The sequence below is a fragment of the Physeter macrocephalus genome, chromosome 10 (assembly GCF_002837175.3).
Source record: "Physeter macrocephalus isolate SW-GA chromosome 10, ASM283717v5, whole genome shotgun sequence".
Taxonomy (NCBI): Eukaryota; Metazoa; Chordata; class Mammalia; order Artiodactyla; family Physeteridae; genus Physeter; species Physeter macrocephalus.
In genome coordinates, this window is record NC_041223.1 from 12,781,484 (window position 1) to 12,793,598 (window position 12,115).

The window sequence follows — 12,115 nt, forward strand, 5'->3', positions numbered from 1 at the left end:
CCTAACTGGAACTGTTTTCTTTTTAAACCAAAGAATTGAAAGAAAAGCTACTTTGGCCTCATTCACAAAATATGCATTAATGTGGTCAAACCTGGTAATTTTGTGAGCTATCCTCATTTGGGACTTTTGTCATAGAATTGAAATGCTTTTCCTTCTCAGATTGGTTCTCCACAGATGTCTTGTAAAAAAATCGAGAGCCAACTTTTGAGAGTGATTTGACAAATTAGGCTTCTGCTTTTAGTTTAGCTGGGGATAATATAGTTTTTTAGTTAATACAAATGCAAAGCATCTCCTCATTTCTTGACCTGCTACTTTGATCAAAATGTCAAGAAGCTGCTTAAAAAATAGTAACCCAAGGGTTTAGGAATGGGCTTGCCATATTGATGAGGAGTTAGCAGGAGGTACCATAATGTTAGCTTTATCATTGTTATATTACTTTGTTCTATAAGACTCACTGATAGATATATTAGAAAGTTAAGGCTTTGTCACAAGATAACTACATTATTTTGCTAAACACAAGATTCATTTGGTGAAAAAAATTAGTATCAATCAGCTTGACCGAATGGGTTACTCAGGTTAGACAAAACAGTAACTTTGGTAGTGTTTGGATGAAGTTACATTTTAAATCAGCTTTCCATTTAGTGTTTTGTTCAAAATTCAGATTATTGGACCCTACTTTGACTCAATGAACCAGATTTCTTAGAGTTCCTCAAAAGTTACACTTTCTGGAGCTCACTGTAAAGCTTGAGATCCTCTGCCTGAGACCATACGCTAATATTTGAGTGCAAAGTGGTATTTTGTGGGATAGCAGAGAAAAGTTTTGGATTAATATGAGAAGTCTAGATATTTGTCTGGGTTCTGCCTCTTACTGGTGGTTTGATCTTGTATAATCATTTAACCTCCCTGAACATTTTTGTTTTTCATGTTTACCCATTAAGGTTATTAGAGGAAGCTGATGTGATAAAAGCACTTTTTAATCTGCATGCTATCATATAAGAGTAAGATAACATTATTATTATGGTTATAGTTAATGCAAACTCTTTAAATAATAATCTAACTGACATAACAGAGTTTTATTTTCCCATATAATGTTATACATTAAAAAATAATCTAGGTGTCAAAGCTAAAAATACATTAGAGAACGTGATCAGGGTGGAAACCAAGCAGTGAAGGCAGGCCAGCATCTCAGGTCTAAGTTGGACCTGGACTGATTTGAGCAAATGATGGAAGTGTTTTGAAGCCAAGTGGAATCCAATGAGGACAACAACAGGGTACAAAGAAATTAATTTGTACATGTACAAAGAAATTAAATTACATTGAGAGCACGTGGAAAATGAATGCCTTTGCCTAAGTCTACCTACAAAAGATCTGGAAGACATAAAGACAACAAGCTGAACATAAATCAGGCATGGAGCACTACAGCTGGAGCAGTATGCTGGACCCTGGAATGCATAAAAGAATATGAGACCATCTTTTTTTTTTTTTTCCCACACTCAGCCAGGGTATGAGCTCTTTAGGGCACTGAGTCCTGTTCTTGACCTCCTTATCAATGGCACTTATTAAAAATAAAATTAGAAGGCAAGCACCAATGTAAGAAAATTTTTGAAAAGTGTAACTTTGGATCAGAGGACTAAAGACTGGAGAGAAAAAATGAAGAATCCCTCCTGTGACCATTTTTTTACTGAAGGGTGAGCCTGAAATAATGTCAGGGTATTACACAGTCCTTTAACTTGTCAATCAGTTGCAAGAAAGGGGTCATTCCTACCCCCTCCAGATCTCCTGAAATATCAAAAGATATTTATTCAATCATTCATTTATTCAACAGATGTTTTTGGAGTATGTTTTACTGTGCTAGGCAGATACTGGAGATACAAGAAGGAGCAAGGCAGATATATTTTGTGCTCTCAGGAAGCTAAGGTTAACTTGTCCCATGCACCATGTGCCTACTGTAGATGGTTAGCAAAAGTGGCCACAGTGACTTCTCTCCTTACATCCATACCCCTTTGCAACGTGACTGCAGCTCCATCAATAGGTGGAGTCTGTTTTCCCACCCTTTGAATCTAGAACCTGTGATGGCCATGAGAACAAGCCTGGGTTAACACAGATGATGGAAGATGAAGATCCATGAGGAGCTAGCCATTCTTGCTATGGCCACCTTAGATCAGCTGGCTGACAGCTGATAGAGCAGCTCACCACAGAGTGAGCCCAGCTAAGACTGGAAGAACTGTCTAGCACAGCCCAGCCCAGCCCAGACCAAATTACTGATCTATAGAATTGTAAACTAAATAAATGGTTGCTTTCAGTCATTAAATTTTGGAATGATATGTTATGCAGCAAAAGCTGACCAAGTAGCCCTTATCTATGTAAGTATGACGCAAAGTTTATCTTGGGCACATAATTTTCTTATATGATCAAATTACCTTGATAACTGCCAACTCTCCACTTGACTTTGCGTTGCATGGACATGATCTCAGTGTACAGTTGTCAGAATACAGACACCCTGGGAAGGTTTGATATTGGATCTCTGATCTGCAGAATATGAAGTTGACTAATGTGCTTGACATGTGACACATACAGTACAACATATTTCTTGGAGAAAATACAAATACATAGATAGGCAGGACATAAACATCTACAATGGTACAGACAGCAGTTAAACAGTTAATGCAAATCCAACTAGCTTTGTTTCCTAACATGACGGTTCACGACTTAAAAAAAAAAAGAAAAAAAAAACACACCTCTCTGTCAGATACTGAATTTGTAAACGAATCAATGTCCTATAGACACAGCCGTAAAGTCTCCAATTTTTCCCCCAAATAATTTTATTATTTTGATATATTAGTGAAAAGATCACCAAAGACTTATGTATTGTTCCAGATGTCTGTGTGTAACTGTCTTGATTCTAATGATGACACATCAGTGGAGATTAGTGAAAGGGATATTTGATTTATCTTAATTTTCAAATCTGTCAGAGTGTCTTTTCCTCTTTTCCTGGCATCCACTCTTCTGTGTCCAGCTCTCCCAGCTGGGCGTTTTGGGAAAGCAGCCAGTTCCAGGGCTAATGTGTTTCTGCTGTTATCTGACACTGCTGCTGCTTTATAGAGGCAGCAATGAAGATAAGCCCCATTTGGATGTATTTTTAAAGCAAACCTTTTAGTTACTTAGACCAGAGCTTCCCCAGTTAGCTTCCTTTCTCCTCTCTCTGGCTGTGCAAGAACCACACATGTGGCTGTGAAACTGCTGGATTTGGAGGGGAGTCAAGGGCAGTGTTGGGGCAGCTGAAGGACACATGCTGAACTCAGGAAAAACGCTCCACCAGACAAGCTGGCAGCTGTATTTCCAGGAAAGCAAGGCAGGTGAAGGGTTCTGAGAGGATCAGATATGACAAAAGGCCCCGGCAGTGGTACAGGGTACAATACCAGCAGCCACTCCCCAAAGTGCCTGAAAGGAGAGGGAGGGTATAAACAGGTGATTCAGGAGAGAGAAGGAATCCTTTACAATGGCCATCGTTTTGCTCCAATGGTAAATATTTTAACCTTAGTTTAGGACTGAGGGTTTTAAGTTGCATTCCTTAAGGTATTATCCTCAGGTTAGAGAAAAATCTATTTAAATTCCTACCCTCTTTAAGTTATTCACAAGATTTCCAGACTCCCTGAGAAGGAGAGCTGCTTAGTAAAAGGAGCAGGCTTAGAGGTCCTGATGTGAAGAAAAAAAAAAAAATTAAAGAAGCAGAGTAGAAAAACTGTTCTTTCTGGCTTTTGTTTCTGAAATGGAATTAGAAGTGAGACATAATAAGTTAATAATTTCCCTTTGGCTGGAAACAGGCCTGCCGTCATTACCTCATGCTCCCCAGGGCTTGCATTATTTAATATCAAGAGTATGAGGCTTAATGTTGTGATGGCAGATCCTTTTGGGCCCTGTTACATTGGTCCTGTGGTCAATTAGAAGGGGGGAGCCTGGGCTGGGTTGGGTGGTAGTAGTGGCTGTCACACGGGGCAGCGAGGGGTGGGGAAGAGGAAGCAGAGAGGAAGCAGCTGCATCCCAAGGGAAGCAGGCTCTCTCTCTGGTTCCTCGACTTGACTTCCTGATCATTTTTAGGGAGTCATCTGTCCCCACAGGTCAGCGCCCTGACCCTAGAAACTTTATCTAAGATTCTGACATGAGGATTTAGTTTCACAGGGAGTTTGAATTTGAGTTCTGTGCTATAAAATTACACAGGCTGTGATGTTTGGATGCTGGCACCATCATTCAGAAATTTACTTACTTAAATTCATTTTAATAATTAAATGACTGATTTACTTTACAGGTCAGACTCCAAATTTTCCAAACCAGTGGCTAAACAAGGCAATATTAACTTAGAGACAGATTTTCTTTTTTCTCTCTTTCCTCCTTTTTGATGTCTCATGTGATTAATCTGTTGTGCGTAAACCTTGCATCTTCTCTGCAGGCTACCATCTGAACTCTTCAGTGCATAGGAATATATCTTCCAACAAATAGTCACTCCCCGTTGTATTAACCTCAACTGGTATGATGACTGTTGCAAAACTAATTTAGTTCTAATAATTAAGTAATAAGTTTGATGTTTATTCTAGAGTTCAGGTATAAAAATGTATAAATCAGTGACTTAACAAAGTTAAGGACGGACCATTTAATCCTCTTTTCTCCTTTGGTGTGACAGTGAGCTTCTGGGAACATCGTCACCCGTCACTACAGTGGGCAAAGTGCTGACACTTTCTCTGTAACCACAGATCCAGAGCAGGACTGGCTTTTGAGAAGTGACAGGGACATTGGAGTGATATGCATGAAACACCTAACACTGGGGGGGATGAGAAGAATTCTAGATTAAGATCACTTCCACAATGTGCTGAAGTCTTTAATTTTGCATAGAAGCAAAGGCTGTGAAGTTAGTAGATTTTCAGTAGATTTATGGATATCTGATTGGAATGTCTCTATATCTGAATGAATATGTACAAAAATACATAGAGCTCAGCTTAGGTAACGAAGTGCCTCTCGGTCACAATGATCACAATTTGCTGCCCTCCTCCCCACCTCCTCAAACTGATCTCAACCCCCTGCTTACTGATCCTTTTCCAGTGGATTCAAATCTTGGATTTTAAGAAGCTCTATAATTTTTCTGTCATCCCCAGGAGGTATACCCATCCTAGAAGCTGCATACCTGATGGTTAGTCCTATCCACTGTATTGGCCGTGGAGGGGAGGTCTCTGGTGTTCTGACGAATTCGAGTGGAGTTTTGCTGCTCAGTGGTGGAGGAAGTTGGGATACAGAACTCTCTGAAGCATCGTTTGAAGTTTTCATCCAGAAATGCATAAAGGACTGGGTTCAAGCAGCTGTTTGTGTAACCTAGAGCAATGCAGAAGTGCCAGGAAACAGTCTGGAAAGTAGTCTCTGGGATTGTGATCAAGGCTTTGATGATGACGTAAATGTGAATGGGGGTCCAGCAGACGATGAACACGGCCACCACCACCAGCACCATCCTGGTGATTCTTCGCAGGTTCCGATCCTTTTCTTTGGAGCCAGAGAGCATGCGGACGCTCTTGAGGCGTAAGATCATCAGTCCATAACACACCGTAATGATGAGGACAGGGATGATGAAGGCGAAGATGAAAACACAGATTTTCAGCAGGTTTTCCCAGTACCAGGCTGGGTGAGAAAATGTTAGTGTACAATCTATGGAACCTAGAAGAAAAGAATTATAAGGAAGAATTAGCAGCAACTTGTAATGATGTCATTAGGTGTTACGATTGCCATTTTGCTCTCTAATTTATCGCCTTGACCTGAGTTAACTTATGGCTATTACTACACAAGTCAGAAAAGGAAGATTTAAAGAAATCATGGAAGAAACTCAGTTCTCTTTTGATTTTCAGGGAGAGTTATTTTTTCCAAATATGTCATTTAGGTTGTCCACTTTGATGACATTAAGCTTTCATTCAGTCAATAATTATGGATCTCTCACCATGAGCTAGATCCTCTATGGGGTCTAAGGTGATATAAAAATATAATCACCGTCCAGATTCTATAGGAGTTTCCAGCTAATGGATGTCTTCACTCCATTTTCTGGGGATTTTTTTGGCCACCCATGTGGCTTGCGAGATCTTAGTTCCCCAACCCAGCCACCGCCGCAGCGAAAGTGCTGAGTCCTAACCACTGGACCACCAGGGGATTCCCTTAACTCCACTTTTTGATGGGTGGTTTATCATTCTGAAATGAAGTCTGAAAAGATAAATTTGTCATGTAGGCAGCCACTTGAGATTTTAAAACAAGCCTCCACTTAATGTTCTTTGGGTTTAAGCTCTAATTACTCTTGAAAGAGCTGTGTTCTTATATCTATCTATATTCTCTCTATCCCTCAGGCCTGCAGCCATACTCACCTTGCCGGTACTTTGTTGTCGCCATGAACATCACAGGCAGACCAATGGCTGAAGAGAGGATCCAGTTGCAGATGTTGACGATCTTGGCATTGCGGGGAGTGCGGAAATCCAGGGCCTTGACGGGATGGCAGACTGCGATGTAGCGATCAATGCTCATGGTGCAGAGGGTGAATATGCTGGTGAACATATTATAGTAATCTATGGAGATCACAATCTTGCAGAGGATGGTTCCAAATGGCCATGTTCCCATTAGGTAATTGACACTCTGGAAGGGCAGGGTACTGGTTGCTAGGGCATCTGCCAGAGCAAGGTTGAAAATATAGATGTTGGTGGCAGTCTTCATTTTGGTGTATCTAAGAGATGAAGGAAGAGCGGTGACACCGCCAGAAAAAAATAAAGCCATCAGTGTGAAATACAGTTAAGCTTTCAATTAAAAAGCAAAAACTAAAAAACAAAAAACAGAACAAAACAAAACCCCCCCAAACCAAAGCAAAAGCAATTGCAAGGATTAGTGGAAAGCATTTTTTTTTAACGTCTTTATTGGAGTATAACTGTTTTACAATAGTGTGTTAGTTTCTCCTTTACAACAAAGTGAATCAGTTATACAGCTGTGTTATTATTTTCCCGTCATTTTGATGAAATAAATGCAGAGAAATCAGGAACCAATAGATTATGGTTTATTTTCTCTTTCAAATGTTTACTGGACTTAAAATTATAGGGGAAAATTCCTATTTCAAAATATTCAAAACTATTTTGCTAAAAAGAATCATTAAAATTACAGTTTGACTACAGTATGGGACCACTCCATAATTTCTACTTGGTTTATGACTTCACCAACATATCTATCTATATTCTCTCTATCCCTCAGGCCTGCAGCCATACTCACCTTGCCGGTAGTGGAAAGCATTTGAGATTAGATACAGAGGAACTCTTTCACAGTACTAGATTGGCCATTTATAACCATGTGCCTATGGGCTATATGTATAATTTCTCTACCTATCAGTTCTTTATCTGTAAAAAAGTTATAATAGCTGCCATACTGATTTATTAGTTTATTTGCTTTTTAAAAAAATGTGCCAGACACTGTGGTAGGTGTAATAGACACAGGGAGAACTCAGTCAAGTATCCAGACATGGGGTAATAATACAATTTAATTCCGGTACTTTGTTGTCGCCATGAACATCACAGGCAGACCAATGGCTGAAGAGAGGATCCAGTTGCAGATGTTGACGATCTTGGCATTGCGGGGAGTGCGGAAATCCAGGGCCTTGACGGGATGGCAGACTGCGATGTAGCGATCAATGCTCATGGTGCAGAGGGTGAATATGCTGGTGAACATATTATAGTAATCTATGGAGATCACAATCTTGCAGAGGATGGTTCCAAATGGCCATGTTCCCATTAGGTAATTGACACTCTGGAAGGGCAGGGTACTGGTTGCTAGGGCATCTGCCAGAGCAAGGTTGAAAATATAGATGTTGGTGGCAGTCTTCATTTTGGTGTATCTAAGAGATGAAGGAAGAGCGGTGACACCGCCAGAAAAAAATAAAGCCATCAGTGTGAAATACAGTTAAGCTTTCAATTAAAAAGCAAAAACTAAAAAACAAAAAACAGAACAAAACAAAACCCCTCCAAACCAAAGCAAAAACAATTGCAAGGATTAGTGGAAAGCATTTGAGATTAGACACAGAGGAACTCTTTCACAGTACTAGATTGGCCATTTATAACCATGTGCCTATGGGCTAAATGTATAATTTCTCTACCTATCAGTTCTTTATCTGTAAAAAAGTTATAATAATAGCTGCTAAGGTTGTTTGTCTTGTTTGTATTATTTAATAACTTTATGGAGGCATATAATAAAAGTGTACAATTTGATAAGTTTTGCTATATGTACACACTTTCGAACCCATCACCATAACCAAGAGCAGGGATTGGCTTGCACACTCAGCTGCCATACTGATTTATTAGTTTATTTGCTTTTTAAAAAAATGTGCCAGACACTGTGGTAGGTGTAATAGACACAGGGAGAACTCAGTCAAGTATCCAGACATGGGGTAATAATACAATTTAATTCTAAATATATGAGAAAAATTTCAGGTATATAGTTAAAATTGTGGAACAATGTAATCGTGCAAGAGTGTATGTATGTATGTATATATATATATATATATATATATACACACACATACACACGAACACACACACAAATATATAGGCTATTATGGAGTCATAGAGATGAGGTAAAGGGAATAGTAGGGGTAACATAAGGAAAGAAGGAAGGCATCTTGGGAGTGTACATGCACACGTTTAATCTTACGGTTGGTAGGAGTTAGGTCATTCAAGACAGAGAGAAAGCCCGAGCAAAGGCATAGAGGTGAAATGGCATGATGTGTATGTTTGGCACTGAAAGAGTAAAAATGCCGCCAGGAACGACAATGGATCTGCTAGGGTAGGAATATAGAGGCCAGTTCATAGAGGGACTTGTATACCATGGTAAGAAGGTTAGACTTTATCCACTTTGTGATGGGGAAACTAAGGTTGTTTGTCTTGTTTGTATTATTTAATAACTTTATAGAGGCATATAATAAAAGTATACAATTTGATAAGTTTTACTATATGTACACACTTTCGAACCCATCACCATAACCAAGAGCAGGGATTGGCTTGCACACTCAATTAGACTGCACCTGATTTTGTAAATAGTTCTATTGGTACACACTCACACCCATTTAATTACTTCTTATCTGTAGCTGTTTTGATGATGCAATGGCAGAGTTGAGTAGTTGCAACAGAGACTATATGGCTTGCAAAGCCTAAAATATTTACTATCTGGCCCTTTACAGCCAAAAACGCCAACTCTTGATCAAGATAATGAACATGTCAATCACTCCCCCCTCAATGTTTCCTTGTGCAGCTCTTTAATCTTTCCATCTTGCCCCTCCCTGCCTTGACCCCCACTCACACTGTTCTATAGGCAATCACTGATCTTGATCTCCTTTCTGTCATTATAGATTAGTTTGCATTTTCTAGACTTTTTATGTAAATAGAATCACCCAATATGTACTCTTTTTTCGTCTAGCTTCTTTCACTCAGCACAATTATTTTGAAATGTATTCACATTGTTGCATGCATCAATGATTCATTCTTTTTTATTGTCCAGTGGTATTCCATTGTATGGATATGCCATAACTTGTTTATCCACTCACCTATTAATGGGAATTGGGTTGCATCCACTTCTTAGATATTACAAATCAGCTGTTATAAACAGTTTTGTACAAGTATTTGCATGGACTTATGTTTTTCTGTCTCTGGGGTAAGTATTTAGGAGTGTTATGTGTCCTCAAAGCCGCAGAAATTAGAACTACCAAGTAGAAGACATAAACAGGTATGGCGAGACACTAATGAATTATATCTGATGGTAGAAGAATATCTTGCAAATATATGGTCAAATTGTCAAATATATTTGACACTCCACATCTATCTGCTCTGCTGTTGGTAACAGGGCCTCAATTTCACTCAGAGGAACCACTCATTTCCCATTCTCAGTCCATGTGCTTTGCGATGGGCTCCATTGCTAGTTCAAGGCATGAAGATTTAAAGTGAATGCCCGGCAATGGTCTCATGTTTCAATAGAGCCAGTGAGATTTGGGGGGGACTTCTGGGGAAAGAGTATATTATTTTAAAATAATTAAACCTGAGAGGATGCAAGGTATGTAGTTCTTGGAAGAGCCTGTCTGAAAATGGATTTAACCCACAGCATGTGGATCTGAGAGAGTGAGAGAGAAACCCATACCTAAAGCCTGCATGATGTAAAGGCACACTTGACCGCGTTAGTCACCTGCCCAGCCAGCAGACCTTAACATTTCACATCTTATCTTTAGCAGAATGTTTTATGTTAATAATCAGGCTCTTTACTGTCAGTTTATGACTCATCATACTTTTAACATTTTCTTCAGGCTCATCTTAGCACCAGGTACTTATGGATGTATGATTGTTTCATTTTAAAAAAAAATCCTTTCCTCCCCCAGAATGAGATGTTTGTGAAACAAAATTAGGTTAGGGTTCCACATCACAAAAGGAAAAGTGAATATTTATCTATAAAAGCTATGTCAATTGGCATTTTACAGGAATAATGCTGTTTTTCTCCATTTATCCAAAGAGCTTTCCTCTAAAGATAGCCAGTATTCATAACCCAGTTACTCACCCTTTGAATCACAGCAACATATAAAAGAGGGTTCAGCAGTTTCCAAAATATGTGGAAGAGAATAATTATACAAGACTAAAGGTTTGGGAATCCCACTTGCCTCTGGCGTATCTCCAAAGGCTTCTATCTGAAGGGGTAGTCCGACCAGAAAAGGGGTCATGCAGTCCAGCAAACATGAGCTTTTCATTCTGTTCTGTTCTGATGTGGTGGTATGAACATTGCCCCAGGAAAGTTACAAGAACGATCAGAGTCACACTATAAGTTATAGGAGTATACGAACCAGAGTTAGCAAGCATGCCAAAGAGGTGAGCCAGAGGAAGGATTACCTTTGTGTTCAGTTTACCTGGGTGGGTCTGAGTAGAACTCCTGGATGTCAACACACAATCCTTTTTCCATCTTTTGTACCTATGAGTTCTTACTGTGTCATAGACGAGTTTAGTGGCAAAGTGGGCAAAACAAACTGGGAGGGGTAGGTGACACGTTCTCAGAATGTCTCACCTGTACTACTGGGCCTTTTTGACATTGACTGTTCCTGCTATGCTCACTGAATTGGATCTTTTCCTCTAGGTGATAGGCCAAGATATTTTTTCCTTTCTAGTTAGCCCACTGAAATTTTCCTAGTATGTATTTTAAAAAATTTGTTCTAAATGACCGAGTAGTTTATTTGCTATATGAATCCAAATGAATTACAATGCAACTGTTAAAAAAATATTCTTCCCAGGACCTTCACTGCTTGACCCATTAGAATGATGTTTTGAAACCTCCAGATGCTGTGTTGGGGAAGAGGCATTATGAAGTCCATTTCATTGGCAGCTCACCTATTCTCCTGTGTTCCATATATACCTTTTGTTTGTAAGTACCCTTCCTTTTTTGTGGTTATAATTCCTATTTATCTTCAGATGCATTCTTCATTCCATTTCTCCAAATATTACCACTTAGCAAAACATCATTGATTTTTGACCCACTTGTGCTAAATGAAACCAAACTGAATAAATTACTCTTGTATACCAATGGGATGGGCTTTGTAAACCTTTTGTTGTTGTTGTTCTATTTTGGTTTTGAGTTAATTCTTGAATTGTGATGACCCTATCTCTGTCCAGAAATAAAACAGACCAAGGATGCTTGAAAAGAGGAAGAACGTATTCCAGAATCCAGCTTCTCAGTTTTGTACCCCATCATGTGCTTCACATGGCTCTCTACCTATTTTAGAAGTTCACAATAGAACCAGCTGGGATGTACAGAAGATTTTCGCCTCTTTTCGGGCTGATTTTCTGCCCTTTGATGTTTTACCAAATGCAGTTTTGTGTTTTTTTTCTTTTTTTCTGTTTTGCTAATATCAGTGAAGAAGAAAGATGTCTAACTCAGTAAGGATTCAATGAGCCCCTTTTATATGTTCAGCATTGTGCTTGGAAAGATACCTTTTTCACATCTGTCATGACTCTTATATCCACTTACCCTCACATAGAGAAATTCACATTTTTAATGGAGAAAAAAACCTCCTTAGAGTGTTTTTTTTTTTTTT

At 39.1% G+C, this 12,115-nt stretch overlaps 1 protein-coding gene across 3 annotated transcripts in view; it reads right to left on the reverse strand.

Annotated features, from left to right (window-relative positions):
- Window positions 1-12,115, reverse strand: part of OPRM1 (opioid receptor mu 1) — a 169,720-nt gene that overhangs the window by 126,693 nt on the left and 30,912 nt on the right. For 2 of the 3 annotated variants that reach the window (XM_024122479.1, XM_007129176.2), the window contains exons 2-3: window positions 6,390-6,742; window positions 5,177-5,697 (exon numbers count right to left, since the gene is read on the reverse strand). In XM_024122479.1, the coding sequence (XP_023978247.1) occupies window positions 5,177-5,697; window positions 6,390-6,742 (874 nt within the window). Of the gene's footprint in view, window positions 1-5,176; window positions 5,698-6,389; window positions 6,743-7,539; window positions 7,895-12,115 lie in introns of those variants that run through there. The other variant, XM_028494811.1, reaches the window with a different exon arrangement.